Raw genomic sequence first — 16,257 nt, forward strand, 5'->3', positions numbered from 1 at the left:
AATAAAATATTAAACTTTTAATTGAAGGGATCAGATTTATTCATTATTTAATAAATGTAAAAAAAAAAAAAAAAACCTAGAGTATTATGCATCTCCTTTTCTCTATTTTTGGTAACTGTACCTGATTCCGAGTTTGAATCCAGGCTGCAAGATAGGGAAGTTTACACATTACTTTAATCAGGTGTAAATAATTAAATTGTTATACATACATATATCATACATGTATTAACAATGCATCAGAGAATGAATTGATTCGTTACAAAGAATAAAAACAAAACAATTACTACTTCATGAACTAAACAAATTGTACAATGATAACAAACCCAAATATAAAAGTTCTATTGCAATTGAAATAAAAAAATCAGTTCTAGCGCCAACATGACTTCATTCCTAGCGGCTTTTTCTTCATTTTAAAGTATATACTACATCTCCCAAACAGTCCGAATGCCACCACTCTTTTCTTCAAAACAAAAATAATTCTTCATAATCTACTAGGAAGAACTTGGAATTTTGTTTTAAATCTAAGTTCTTTCCTCTTGAGGGAAACCAATAGTCCAAAGGTTCCATCCCAATTCTCAATCATGTGAATGTCACACCCAAAAAAAAAAAAAAAAGCAGTCTGGACCATTTTCACAATACACCAGATCATCCGTATAACATTTCAAAGGAATCTCAACAATAAACTGGTGAATCCCACAATGTCTGTTAAAGAAAATTTGAGTCCTAAGAGGTATAGGCTCCTTGCTTTGAAAAAAATCCAAAAAGAAGAGGGAAAAAAAGAGTGGTGTAAAGGCCATTTTACATTGTTTCTAGATGTAACAATAGATTAACAATAGAGCAAAAAAGGGGGAACAATTAAAGAGAGGTGAGACGACAAAATATTATTGGTCCAGGTGGTCAAAAGTAGAGGGCAGAATATAACAAAAGAATGCCAATTGCGGTTCACCATCTCTCCCTTGACCTTGACCTGCCGTATAAAACAACATAATTTCATTAGCCATATGACTAGTCTGATTTCTGTGAGCAGATATGCATACTAATCTTACAAATTACAATAGCCAAATGAGCATCGTAATGCAATGACGGAGCAACACATGCCAATATTTAGTTAGACATCTCCAAACATAATCTACATATAATGGAATTGAAGAGAAGGAAAGCAACGGTAAATGCTCCATTTCTTCAAGATGTATCAGTTTTACACAGGTACAAAATAAAAATACGTCTTCAGAACCTATGAATTTGCTCAGTTTCTAAGTCACAAAAAAAAAAAAAAGGCTTCATATCTGGATGACAAAGGACCTTAGAATACCATAGATACTCCTAAAACTTGCAAATTCTCCTAGTTATTATATCAATAAAGTGAAAAAAAAGGGGGGGGGGGGGGTGGGAAGGGAAATAAAGAAACAAAATAATCAAATAAGGAGGCCAAGTTTTCCATGAAGACTGGGTCAAGAAAGAGCAGACAGGAATGAGAGATTAAACTGGTAATATTTTATATCCTTACCTGTCCAAATCTCTGTTTCCCAGAAATCCTCTATCCCTGCCACCTTGAAATCCTCCATCCCTGCCACCTTGAAATCCTCCCTGAAATCCTCTTCGGTCATCTCCAGGCCTTGTCCATGAATCTGCAGTACCACGAGATCTAGGCCTATCCATGAACTCCACACTTCTAGAACCATCAATAGACCCAGACTGAGAAGGTGGTCTATCAGAGAAGCTACCAAACCTGCCAGCTCCAGAACCAGGCCTTTCAACAGCTTTCTGCCCAAATCTAACTTTTTTGTCCAAATCTTGGATAAGTATCTCTAATTCCCTTTCCTTGTTAAGTAGTTTTTCAGCAGATTCTGAATTTGGTGTTGAATCATTCTCAAGCTCCTTCCTTAGATTATCTATTTCTTCTTTTAATTTCTTTTCGTCCTCTGTTTCTGGCCTGAAACATTTTTCTCTTTAGAAATGAAGAACATAATGTTGTGGGCAATATATTCAAAAGTTATGAGCAAGAAAGGAACAAAGGTGAATAGAGACACAATCGTGAGCAAGCACATTGAACAATTGGGGCATCTGAAACCATCTAGATGACAACCTTACACAGGAAATCACAATTAATCACATTGATAAATCACAATGAATCACAGAAAAATGGAAATCACAAAGGAAAATGATAAAGTAGCAGCAGTTTACAACTATGTTGCATTAATAATCTGGCAAAGAATTAAAGATGATATTGGATTAAGGTAACTCAATGGGAAATAAGACTAAACAAAAGAAGTACACAAAGATTTAAAACAAGCACATAAACGCATAAAAGAAACAAGATTTGCAACTGAAGGAATGGTGAAAAAAGGACTAGAACTAAAATAAATAAGCACTTCAAGAACCTTAAAGATGCTAGAAGCCTGGCAGGGTGTTTGAACAAAATGCTGGGATGGGAGGAAAGGGAGGTAATATCATCATGCCTTATAATTGAGGACCGAAAATAACAAATGTAAAGTTAATAGACAACTGTTTTGCTATGTCACTACTGGTGCATTCGTTATCTACATGTGCCCCACATTAATCTCAGGGTAATTTCAGTAAACAAATGACTTCCGAACAGTGTTAATTATCACATATTTGTGTTGACTTCCTGCACCAGAAGGCAATTAAGTGGCAAAGATAGCAAACCAAAAGCAACATTGAATTATAACATTTTCAATTTGGTAAATGTATGTAAATTGGGGAACATGTACAAAGCAAAGCTTAGATGTCAAGAAAAAGAAAATAGAAAGAGGAATCCCCCAGCCCAGTCAGAAAAGGAAAGAAAATTTTAATTTCAATCCCCTAGCCACCAAAAAAAGAAAAAATGAATCAACAGTAGTTTTTTATTCAACAAGTCCCTATACTTGTAGTTCCTCAACGAATAATATATTCAGTTTACAACTGAACTGGCCACATATTCATAAATGAAACAATTTTTAGAATACAACAGTACATTTGAATTTAATGCATGAAAAAGGAGCTCAAACTGATTCAGAAGCCAAACATCTGTAGGGAACTCATACATAATCCAAAATTAGTTTCTAAGATGGAGCCCTAGACTCCAACATCAAGTACTTCAGCCACTATATGAACTTTTAGAGAAAAAAAAAAGTGTGCTCAAACACTACATAATCAGTTTGGTTAATTCAGTTGTTTGCACATAAACACCCACTTAAGAACAAATCAACCCTCTACAGAGAATAGACACAGAGGAATGTTATGATACTGGAAAAATTCACATGCCAGATTGAGTTCATGGAAACAATCTGATCATGAACTATGATTTAGTGGTTCCAAATAAATAATTATGCAACCACCAAAAAAGATCAAATTATTTTAAGAAATAGAACTATTGGGAAGGAACAATTATATTTTCTAGGCTTAAAGTAACATCATTCAATAAATCTAAGGTCATAATCAAATGTCATTAATCATATGATATTCGAAATGTTCTACATTAACTTCAAAGTCTTAACAACAAAGGATTGCTTAATAGACAATGTAATATACCCACTAGCGAGTATAAAACAATCAGCAATGACAGCAATGCATTAACAGCTAAGACAATTTACTGAAGCAAATATGCTAAGCACTTAAGCATCCCCAAAGCATTCATTAACAACAACATTAAAGGAAACAGATCAAAATAAATTCAAACAAAATCCCAAAAAGAACATTTGCAATAAATTATTAACAAAATGATTAGCTAAATGAAATGGAAACCTGTCCATCCTGCGACGTTCTAAGTTAAGATCAATCTTACGCCAATCCTGACCTCGCTCTTCCAGCAAAACTTCTCTAGGCTTAGCATCTCCAAACGGATTGACCTTTGGCCTCGGCTTGACTACATTTTCAGTCCATTGCTGCTGGGGACCTTCGGACCTGCTGGATTGTGCACTTGATGGCCTGCTGGAGTGAGAACTAGTAGGCCTACTAGTTACCTTCTTCGCTTCAATTTCAGAATCCAGCTTCTTCCAATCCAATCCTTTCTCCGCCAACACCTCTTCCCTGGGCCTCGCTGCCCCAAAAGGATTCGGCTTATTTGTCTTAACCACAGGCTCATTCACTTCCCCTCGCGGTGGATCCAAAACTAATCTAGGCCTTTCCTCTCTGAATCCACCCCCACCACCACCCCTGATCCATCTATCAGGACCCGATCCAGAGTCGCGAAAACCCGAACCAAACGTCGAAGATCGAGCTGGAATTGGCCGTTTTCCAGCCGTCCAATTATCAACCTCATCGGCCCTAGAGATTCCCCCACCTCCTCCAGTTCCAAGCCCACCGTATCGATTCTGCCGGCCCGAAGATTCAAAGGAAGGAATTGCTTTCTTTGCCACTGACCAATTATCCACCTCATCGGCACGCGACGGCTGATCGTAATCAGAAACCCTAGAAGGCGGACCTCGTCGTTCTTCATCAAAACCTCCATGCTGTCTTCTTCCGGAGCCCCATGACCCGTCGCTGTTGTCACGGTTACCCATAACCTGACCCGCATGTGGACCGGACCTCCCATAAGACGAAAACCCACCTCCAAGACGGCCATACTGCATTTCATCTGCGGAACGTTCTTTGGGTCGGGTCGGGAGGAGCATCATCTCTTCGTGCGTAAGTCTGTCGTGTTTCGTTACCCTAGTACTACCACCAACTCCGCCGCCTCCGGAAGACGAATAAGTCCCCATGGCGAACTCCGAAAGAGTCATTTTCTTCTTCTTGGGCTTCGCGCTAACGGCTTCCCCTAGGCTAGGAAAACTCTGCGATTCAGCCGTGCGAAAAGCAGCTGACGCAGCGGCCGCGGCTTCCGCAGCTTCACGTTCCTCCGCTTCTTCTCGCTCGGCTTCGGCGGCCCATGCGCCGATGCTACCCCATGGTTTCGACATTTTTGAAAATTTTTATACTATCACCTTTCTTTTTTTTTTTTCTTTGATATTTTGTTTTGTTGAGATCTGGGGAAAAATGAGAGAAAATGGGACAAAGATCTAAAAGAGAGGGAAAAATGAGATAATTGAGCTGGGGCTCCGTTAAGGGAGCCGGAGCTCCGATTGCATGCGAGAAATTAAGAGCGGGTTAAGGGTTTTTTTTTTTTTTTGGGTTGTTACCCTTTTTTCAGTTTACCGTGTGAAAGAAAAATTGAAGTTGAAAAGAAATTAAAACATCCCAGCCCAATGCGTTTTTTAGAGCGAGTGGGAGGAGAATGGGGTGATAGAATTTTAATCGCGCAAGAAGAAAAGTGAAATGCACGGTCCAATAAGAGATAAGAGTGAAGGAAATCTCAGAATGTATGGCATTGTTGGGTGTCTGTACCCCATGTAGGGTGGAGCCACTATACCATTTGGACGGTAGGAATGGTGAGAATCTTCGGTTTTTCTCTTGATTCCTCTTTTTCTTTCAAGTGCCTACTTTTTTTCTCCCTCAAGGAACTTCTTGTTGACCAAAAACACATTTTTTAAGAAACGTCTTTTATGGTCAAAATTAGCAAATTTAAATTCTAATTTAGTGTGTTTCAAATTTTTTTTTATACAATATGATCATAAGTACTTTCTAATTTTGTTTGAGGTTAATTTCTTTCTCAATTATCTTAAAAGTATACTTTTTTTTTATTGATTTAATACATTTAAAATTTTATTTTCAAAATACTTTTTACAAAGATATTTTGAATGAAATTAGCAAATTTAAACAAGTAACATCTATTGGGCTTTGATTCTTAATTATTGTTTTAGTTAATTATTTTACAACACGTATTTTTTCACAAGTTTTACTATTACAAAATTTAGAACTCCAAACTCAAAGTTTGGAAATACTTATAATTTCTGGATCTTAAGAAGCAAAATTGATGGTAATAACCATTTGAGCTATCAAAGTTGACGTGAATTTGAAATATCAAAACTTTTTAAAATTGAAATTAAAATATTTTGAATTTAAATTAATTTAATTTTGAAATGATTTAAATCTGATCTAGTTAAAATTACTCAGATTAATTGATTTTACTTTATAATAATAATAAATTAAATTTTATATCTTATAATTTGTAGATTAACATTTAATTTTAAAATTTAATAATTTAAATTTAAAATGATCTCGATGACTTAAATTCGAAAAATATAAATATTAAATCGGAATGATTCAAAACCCGAATCAATACCAAATAACCTGACCCAAACTTCTGGGCCAAATCTTCTAATATTCGGTTTCTTTTGAAGGCTCACACTTATCCAGAAAATTGGACCTAAAAAGCAACCAACAAGACAAGTTTGAAAACGGACTCCAGCCATTTTAGTCTTCAAAATGATCACAGACTCCAACTTGTTGATAACTGTCTTGAATTTTTTAATCTTACGATTGAAAGTTGAATACAATTACAAAAGTTGGGAGTTTATTTTGAATCTCACTTAAAAAGTTTAATAAATTTATAAGAGGTTTCATTTTTATAAATAATATGTTTTGATTTTAATATAATAATCTCAAATATCAAAAAAACAATTAAATGAGTGGTTTATTAAAAATGTATAATTGAGTATTTACTTTAAGTTTTGAGTAAAAAATTTTTTATAATTTTTTTTTATTTTAAAAGTATCATAATTATAAAGATTTAAATATTAGTATATTGAATTTGGAATAGACCACTTTGGACTAAATGTAAGTTCTTATTTTTTGTTTGAAGTTTACTCTATTGTTTGTATATGAATGCTGGGGTGTGTTTATTTGTTTTCCATCACTACTGTCAATGGAAGTCAACTAATATGAACATGGATAGGGAACAAAACTCTACTCAAAAGTTAGAAATTTTATGCCACTACAACCTCTGCTTCTGGCTCTTGGCCATGTTTTATAGGCCAGCGTAAGAGAAAATTATTGACCATCGCTTCCATGTAATTAGAGGCTGTTCGATTGTTTCCTTGGCTGGGGATTTTGCAGGTTTTGACTTTTTGCCTGGAAGCCCAACTGTGATGACATCGGCCACTTTAGTCACAAACATTAGCATGAGCAACCCCCTTCAGCTTAATATCCATCATCAAAATCAAACAGTTTATTCTTCTTGTTTTCAATTGATTAGAGTGTCGTTTCTATATACTAATGGGATCGCATTGCCTTCAAGTCCTCTTCTAACAATCACAAAATTGTTGAATAGTCAAGTCTGATCTAGTTTTAAAGGTTCGAGCGGGAGGATAGATAGAAATTTAGTGAATTGAAGAGTGGAGAGCACGCACATATTCTTCCTACGAGAATATGCAGGTGACGTTGTTTTATCGGCCGGTGAGCCTGTAAGAAGAGCTGCTGCTTCACCATTGCTAAGACCCTGATCCGGAGCTTCTGAAAGGAACCAAACCATAGATCAGACTTGACTGAAAAATTAAGAAAGATGTGCCCATTTCGCGTTCGGAATTAATATATATGTTTGCTTCTCTATATTTTTGTTGGTTTTATTTATTTATTTGTTACTATTATTATTGTTACTTTTAGGGGCTGAAAAAAAAAAAAGTAGCGAACCATAACGTTCAGCTGAGTTAGAATTTTATGTATTCAATTCGAACAATAAAATCTTCTTCTTCAGTTTGATTTGATTTCAGTTCATAAGTTTGAAAATCAAAATTACCCCAATTAGATTGAATTGTATATTTTATTAATATATTTTAAATCATTTTAATTTTTATAAAATAAAAATATTTTATATATAAATAAAATAATTAAAAATAACATAAAAGTACAAAAAAAAAATCAAAAATTTTAAAAACCAAACAGATCCAAACCGATGCTGTTCAGTTCGACTCCGGTTTCTGAAAACTTAAAATACTACACAGGAACCACAATTTTTGTCCAAAATCAAACCTAACCGAGTCCTAGTTACGTTCTTTGGTTTTTTGTGGAAGGATGTCGGGGGATTAGTAACATAATGGCAGGCTGTTGTCCGAAAGAAATAAATTGGAGATTGTTGGACTTGGACTCATCATATCGCTAATTACTTAAATTGCTTGATGTGATTGAAAGAATTCCATGTTGGTTTACCAGGAGTTTCCACTTTCTTAGAGCAAGAAAATATAAATTCTTAGATCAAACCGCTATTCAAAGTAAACTGTTTCAGCAAAGTGGGACATTGCATCACATCCTGTTGCTGAAATCTGAAAAGATAAGCTTTTGGTCCGAGCATGAATGCATAGAAAAAGCAGCAATTTGTTTGAAGTCCAAAACGACCACTAGATATCATTTGTTACTTAAGATTGCGTCCGTAAATTTGCTTCTCTGCCTTTTTCTTTTATATCCTTTGTTTGGATTTTTCTTGGCGAAAAAGGGGCAGCTCAATAGAATCAGAGAGCGAAATTGAAAAAAGTATAGGTACTGTCAACTGTGCAAGGCAAATTTTAAAAGATAAGCAGCAAGGTGGGAGAGACTCCCATTGTGTGGTGGTGTTGTTTTATAATTAAATCTTTAGAGATTCAAAGGACATCACCCCGCGGTAGTCCTTCTTACAACGCTACTAAATCAACCTTAAATCCATCGTATTAGCTTCCTTAAAAGTGCTAAATTTAAATAGAAGAATGCAGCTAGTGGAATGAAATTGGTTATATGACTTGAAGGAAAATGCAAACGGTTTCCAATTTAGCATGCAAACCACAGAAACAGCTAGGCTTCAACAGGACGCACTAAACTTTACTATTGAATAATCAAATTGAATCGTTCCATAGAAAGATTAATTTTACTAAAAACTCCACTACCTGTGTATGAGATAATTTTTGTTAATTTAATGAGATGCAAATGATATTCTCATAAGCATGAAAATCAGAATTTGAGATCGATAAGTTCCTCAAAGTAAATTACTCAGCCTACAGTGGATATAAAGCATAATTGCCTAATTGCGTATCCAAAAGATGAATGAGAACTAGGAGCCGCTGCAAAGATATGTGGCAAACAGAATTTGTGTTTGAAGGTCAATAAAACAGTATTTTTGCTGCAATTTCTTACAACCTGTTAATTAGAAGGAACACTACTCAAATTGAAGCTCAGAAAATGTGCTAGCTAGTCGTATGAACAGGAGAGAATACTTTGGATTTAGGCATGCTATTCGTAGCAGTAATAACAACACGGTTATACTGAATCACAGAATTCCCAGCTTTCAGAAGAAAAAAAAAAGTTCTGATACTAGAAGAACCGTTAACCGATCTAATCATTGAATAAAACTGCATATCAGACTATCTAAAATTACGCACAAAACGGGACCAACTTTGCTTATAATTGGGATATATGACTGTGACTACTTCTTTCCTAATTAAACACAGCCATTATTGTAATACCTGTATAAAAAATATAATTTTTTAATAACTTTTATAAGTGAAAGGGACTTTTTAATCAAAAGTTAGAAAGGTAAAGGATTTAATGATGAATAACTCAACTTTTAATAGGATTAACTTATATCACTTGTATAGTCAACAATTGATCAAAAGAAAAGAATAGCCTTATTTCTCCTTTCTTCCTTACACAGAGCAGATTGAAGGATTTTCAATTAGATGTTAAAAACAAAATTTACAAGGAGAATTGTCTTTCATAAGTAAGTAAATAACTTCTTTCAATTTTTGAAAAATAATTTTAATTGTTAAGTCTTACAATTTAACTTATAATTGAAAAATCCTAAAATTTTAAGAAATCCATTATCCCTCTTCAAGATTAGTTTAGACAAATCATTTAAATTTTAATTAGTGCTAATGAAGTGTTAAGAAGGTTTAGTAATGTGATTTTATAGCTGTAAAAATAGAAAACAGAAATTGGATGGGATTAGAAAGGGAAATTTTTGTTACATAAGAACAATGGTGTTTGTAGTGGTGGATTAAAATAATATTCTATATTAAAGGTTGATTAATTTTTTATATTTGAAATTATCTTTAATAGATCATTAATTATTTTGAGGAAACATTAAATGGTAGGATTAAAATGAGGTAAGTAGAATCTCACATACTTTACTTATTTTTGAACTTATATATATGTGTATATTTCTAAGTGAGTAAATTTTTATTTTTTTATATTCTGCATATGAAAATAGGATCAAGCATATGATTTTTTTTATGTTTTGTTAAGTAAATGATGGATCATGCCTACGAATGAAATGAGAAAATGATTTATGTTTAAATAATAATTTGATGATAGCGATGAAATTATATCCCTAAAAAGTGGGATTATCAACACCAAAACTAATTGTACGATCCTAGTTAATGGGTTATAGTAGTTAGCATAAGGCCCTGGTTAGTAAGTTATAATAGTTAGTAATAATCATAAGGATGAAATTATCAATATGGCCAATGTCACGGGTTATAGTAGCGACCATATCGAATAATGAACTAATGATTTATGATGATTTGTGATGATTTTAAATATTGATCCATGATTTGGTTTGATTATGATATTTGAATGATAACATATTTTGTATTGATTTATGAATTGGTATGTTTGATATTGATTTATAACTTTATGAAATATTGACAGAAATATGATTTTTGAAATGTTTTGACATTATAATTTAATGGTTATTTTTTGAATGATTTATATGGTCTGTATGAAAACGATGCTTGATTCGATAACATATTTGAGCCTATACATGCCGAGCTACGGTTTACCCATTCTCTTTTTACTTTTTCTTTACAAATCATATGAATGATAAGTATGCTTAGTCTTATGAAAAGTTAGAAGAGTTTGAGCATTTGAGACATTATTTAGTGAATAGGATTTTATAAAATAATTTTTTTAGTTGTATTACTCCACATTGACAATTTGGAGATTTGTTATTTAGTTGTTTTATAGATATTAAAATTTCTTAAGGACATTATTTAGTTGAGAATTTTTCAATGATTATGGAAAAAACTTCATATTACTTTGGGGTTTTACTTCAAGGTAATATGATCGTGTTGCATCTCGGTGTAGGATTGTGACATGAAGTGATATCAGAGTGTAGGTTTAAGACCTAGGAAAGAAAAGAAAGCAAGATATAATTAGTGTAAAATTTAGGTATTATTAACATTTACGCTAATAAGATTCGTTTATCTCATCTTGATTGGTTATAAACTATTTTTGTCATCAAAACAAAACCACCAATGTTCGAGATGAGAAAACTAATACTAGAAATGCTTCTAATGTTCATGTGACGTAAAATAATTTAGTTGAAATGTGTTAGGTGGTGTTTAATTTGATATAACAACAACAATAAATACCAAAAAAGCTACAGTAATGTGAGACAACTTATGAGCAATTTTGGAAAGATAACCTATTTCAATTTGAAAATGGTGTTGATCTTTTGTCTACAAAAGCTTGGGTTAAAGAGTTGAAAAAACTTTTAAGGCGATACGAATTTTTGAAGATTTGAAGTTGAACTTGGTTGTCATTTAACTAAAGGGAAAATGCCAAGTATTAATGGGATATTGTAAATCCCATATTTGAAGATTCAGGCGAGCCTTTGACTTAAGGAAAGCTTAAAGAAATTTTCTTTGATCAATATTTTCCAGAGTTAGTGAAAGTGAAGAAGGAGAATGAGTTTCTACAGTTATGGTAAAAGCATGATATGTTGTGTTAGAGTTTGCCAATAAGTTTAGTGCGTTAGGATGTTTTTGCACTGGTATCATTGACTCAGATAAGAACAAGACGATATGATTTTAGCATAAATTGAAACCAAGTATTTGGTCTATCTTGTCTTTTTACATAATTGATAGTTATAAGGATTTGTTACAACGAGTATTGAAGATTGAGTTAGACATAAAAATGTATGAGCAAGATAAGGGTGATAAAAAAATGCCCAAGGTTTAAGGGAGATCAAAGGTATTAAGCTTGAGAGATGTGATTTTTGCAATTGATTTCATTTTGGACCATGTTTTTTACCCTAACAAGAAGAATGATACTGTTAAAGCTAAACCAACGAAGCAACCTCAAAAGGGAAATGCTCGAGTTTTCGCTTTGACTTGCCAAGATACTAATGTAAGTGACAATATGGTGATGGGTATAGTTCATATTAATCACATCAATGCCAATGTTTTATTCATTTTGGTGCCTTTTATAGCTTTGTATTCGTCAAGTTTGCTGTATATTTAAGTATTGAACCTAAAAGGTTGAATAAGCCTTTATATGTTCACTACAGAAAGATGGAGATTTTGTGATACTTTTTCAGCAGCATATTCTAATAAACACCACTATTTGTTGTGTTAATATAAATTTAGAAGCATTTATTAGATAAATGTCATTACACAAAAATATAGAGGCATTTAGAGTATAAACACCATTAAATTTAAAATTTAGTGGCATTTATATAACAAATCACCTCAAAATAATTATTAAAATTTATTATTTTGAAAATGTAATTTTATAAAATTTATATTAAAATTGAAATGCACCATTTTTATTATTTAGTGGGATTTTTAACAAAAACTCCACTAATATAAAAGTGTTTTAATGAAAAACACTGCAATATAATGGCGTTTTAATGAAAAATATAGCTAATATTCATATTTAGTGGCATTTTATTTAGAAGACACCGCTACAAGTCATACTTTAGTGGCATTTATTATTACAAACACCACCAATTTTTCCCTAAATTCACACCTATCCTTAAATTTTTTTCCTATCTTTTTTTCCCAAAATTTTCCCTTGCCTCGCTCCCTTGCACATGAATGAATGATTCAATGTTGACATAATAATTTTGAGAAATTGTAGCTGTCTGATCCCCCTTTCACCTCTTATCTCTAGTCTTTCATCTTGTATTTGACTATTCTTTCTTTATTAGATAATTCCAAACCCTTTGTTTTCTTCTTTTATTTCCCTGTTTCTTTATTACCAATTATTTTTAGTCATCTTGTCGCCTTTCCACTTTTCTCCACCCTTTTTCCTTATCTTTTTTTCCCTTTGCTTATACTTTCGAGAACAATCCACTCTTCCAGCTTTTCTCATGTTATTATTTTTTTTTCTTAAAAAGAATCCTTTTGGGTTTTGTTCTTTTTAGGGTTTGATTATTTTTTTATTTATAATAGGAGGAACCTTTTATTTCAATGTATCTCTGTTTTGAAAACTAACTACTATTTCAGTTTGTGAAATTGTTTTTTGCTTGCTATATGTGTTTTATTGTTTAAATGCACCTTTTTTATTTGTGGGTTTTTCTTTTTCTAATTCAGCCAATTTTTTCTCTAATGTTTGCTAATTGTTTCAATTTAAAATGTGTTTGTTTCAATTGTAAACATGAAACAATGGTTTGGATTCCATAATTAAAAATAGTCTATAAGTGTTTAAATTAGTTGTGCAATTAAATGCTTACACTTGATGCTAATTAAGATTTTAAGTTTCAATGTTTAAATTAGCTAGTTTAAGAAAAAGCTTTCCTCTAACATTAAGATCTTGAATCTCATCAAGTGGAGTTATGTCAAATATAAATAAGAAGGCTGGAGAAAAAAAGAGGGTTTCTTAAATAAGTACTACCCTTGTTATCAAATCTTAATTTATTAACTTTAATACTTGCTTTGAAGCATAATTTATCTAAGAATTCTTAATGCTAGAAACAGTGTTAGTTGAAGGTGCTAAAGGCTTTTGTATCTTCTTTTTGATCCATGAATTCCAAGTTTCAATGTGTAAATTAGTTGGTTTAAAAATAAACTTTTCTCTAACATTAGGATCTTGAATCTCATCAAATGGAGTTGTGTGAAACATAAATAAAGGGGTTGGAAAAGACAATAAGGTTTCTTGAGCATGTTATCAAATCCTGATTTATTAACTCTAATATTGAGTTTAAAACATAATTTATCTAAGGATTCTCAGTGCTGAGAGCAGTGTTAGTTGAAGGTGCTGAAGGCTTTTATATCTTTTTTTTATCCATGAATTCTAATATTCTTTATCCCATTATGTGTTCTTCTAGGCAAGTGGCTTACAATATAAGCTCATCTAGAATTTCCCTTAGACATATTAGAAATTGAATAATATCAAGAAGAGAGAATTTAGGAGTACTAATATGAAATACTATTGTTAACTTAGAGTAGAAGTGGGAGAAAGTATTCAATTAAAGAAAACAAATAATACCTATTTTGCTTAAGGCAAAAAGGGAAATTAGGAAAAAAAGAATTTAAAACATGTGATTTTTAGGTGAAAACTTATGTTTCAACATCTAATACTGCTTTTTTAATGCCTTTGAAATGCTGATGACAGTTGCCTTAACAACTTTAAACAATAGTGATCATTACTTTTAGGCCATTATAAGTTAAAAAAAAATCTTGATATTTGAATAGAAGACTTAATATTGAAGTTTGTTTTGTAAAATACTTAAAATCAGTCTTCAGTTAGAAGTAGTAGATTTTTATCTTTAAATTTTCAAGTTCTTATTTTCAACACATCACTAGAAACTCATAGGAATTTCAAAGAGACAAAAAGATTGAAACTTAACTTTTGCATATCACCCTTAAACATAACCAGAATTGTTTTTACACTATGAAACTTTAATGTTAAAAAAAAAAAAGTTTTGAAAAAGTCACTTTAAACTTGTTCCATACAACCCTATGAAAGCTAATAATCAACTTCTTTTCCTTAAAAGTAAACCTCCCTCTTCTAATATCAGACCTTAAATGATTAATCCATCTAAAATCATGAAATATGAAACATATTCTTCAATTTGAAAATTTTTAAATGGATAATGTTAATTGTTTTTATAGGCTTTGGTTTATTTTTCTTTTAAGGATTCTTGAGCCTGGCAAAGTAATTTGATAGGTTTGGGTAATGTATTTTACTCCATGTTCATTCCAAAAGAATGCCAACAAAAGAACGTCAACATGAGTCCAAAAAAAGTTAGACGGATGACTTTAATTTCTACCTGAGAGCTTGATTAAAGGTTTTTATAGTATTAGATCATGACTAGACTTTAGAGCCTTACTAATTGAATTAACCCCTTATTAGTAAATTAAATAATTTTATCTACATTTCATTTTTATGATGATGATGATAATGTAAGCCTTACCTTGTTTTCAAGGACTTTTGATTGTAGATTTCATCTCTGTTTAACTCTTCTTATCAATTCTACATGTCATATGCTAATACCACTTTTACTTTGAAAAATAATTAAGTAACCCAAAATGTGTAAGACAAAAAATTGTAGGGAGACAACATTTTCTGCAAAAATCATAGGCGCCAACTTAAAGACATATATGGAGTAAATGAGAAATTTCTCGCAAAAGCCTAAAAAGATAGTTTCTTACAGCTACCCTTTAAAGGTTTTCCATAATTAAGAGACAAAAAATATCTTAAACAATAAAGTCTATCCACTATTACCTTCAAAAATGACCCCAAATTACTTATATTAAATTAAATTATGTTACATGATTCTTTTTTCTTATATTATTTTTGAAAATTTATACTATATTATTAATTCTTTTATAAAGCATAAAAACTATACTTGTTTATGGATGCTTGTAGTTAGGTTTTGGTCTTTGAGTCTCTTTTCTTCATTTTTTTTGTTATTAAGGATTTCAAAGAAGATAAGACCTATTATTTTAGATTCAAATTTTCTCTCCTTTGAATATTGGTATGGTATAGTTAGATTAATACAAGGTTTCTTTTTATGCTCTTAATGAAGAGAGGATTCCTATGTATTTGTGTGTCTATATTATAAAGTGCACCAAGCAAAACAACACTATCACACCCATTGGATTAATTCACTATATCTTCATTTATAATTTTCTTTTAGGAATACAAAAGACTCGTTATCTAAAAATATAGAAAATGATTAGACGTGTTGATCAATAATATTTTTCACCTACTTTAATAAATTTAAAATTTGTGGAGATTTTTTTATACTTAAGATTGTAAAAGGATTGAATTTTATTATTAAAATTAAAAATCCAATATTTTGTAAACATATCACATAATTGTTGACTGTAATGAAAAATATTATCATAATTGATAAAATGAAGGTTGGTGAGAAAATTTGTATATTTCATTTGGTGGTTTTGAGGATAATTACTATTTTTAAATTTATGATATAATTTAAAATTTGAATTAATACCAAATTATCAAATGAAATTGTATTTTCTCTTATACCATTTATGATTTTCTATAATTATGAAATATTTTTATTTCTAAAAATAAAAACTAGCTAAGTAGTTATCATTGAACATCATAACACATGTCCTAGAAAAAAGATGAAGAAAAAATTTGTAAACATATCACATAATTGTTGACTGTAATGAAAAATATTATCATAATTGATAAAATGAAGGTTGGTGAGAAAATTTGTATATT

At 31.6% G+C, this 16,257-nt stretch overlaps 1 protein-coding gene across 1 annotated transcript; it reads right to left on the minus strand.

Annotated features, from left to right (window-relative positions):
* Window positions 1–256: 256 nt before the first annotated feature.
* LOC111317920 (eukaryotic translation initiation factor 4B2-like) lies at window positions 257–5,234 on the minus strand. The gene is made up of 3 exons (XM_022920447.2): window positions 3,745–5,234; window positions 1,508–1,933; window positions 257–967 (listed from the first exon to the last, which is right to left on the minus strand). Exons 1-3 carry the CDS (start codon window positions 4,896–4,898, stop codon window positions 943–945), a joined length of 1,605 nt encoding a protein of 534 aa, XP_022776182.2. The 5' UTR covers window positions 4,899–5,234; the 3' UTR covers window positions 257–942.
* Window positions 5,235–16,257: the final 11,023 nt, after the last annotated feature.

This window comes from Durio zibethinus, chromosome 2 (assembly GCF_047325235.1).
Source record: "Durio zibethinus cultivar Kanyao isolate XHJ-2024 chromosome 2, ASM4732523v1, whole genome shotgun sequence".
Taxonomy (NCBI): Eukaryota; Viridiplantae; Streptophyta; class Magnoliopsida; order Malvales; family Malvaceae; genus Durio; species Durio zibethinus.

Bases quoted from the DNA above. Each gene is read 5' to 3' on its own strand.
- LOC111317920 (XM_022920447.2), bottom strand. From the start codon at position 4,898: ATGTCGAAACCATGGGGTAGCATCGGCGCATGGGCCGCCGAAGCCGAG. The intron at 1,934-3,744 runs GTTTCCATTTCA...AAAATGTTTCAG, and splicing joins GAACGTCGCAGGATGGACAG to GCCAGAAACAGAGGACGAAA. The intron at 968-1,507 runs GTAAGGATATAA...TTTATACGGCAG, and splicing joins GGAAACAGAGATTTGGACAG to GTCAAGGTCAAGGGAGAGAT.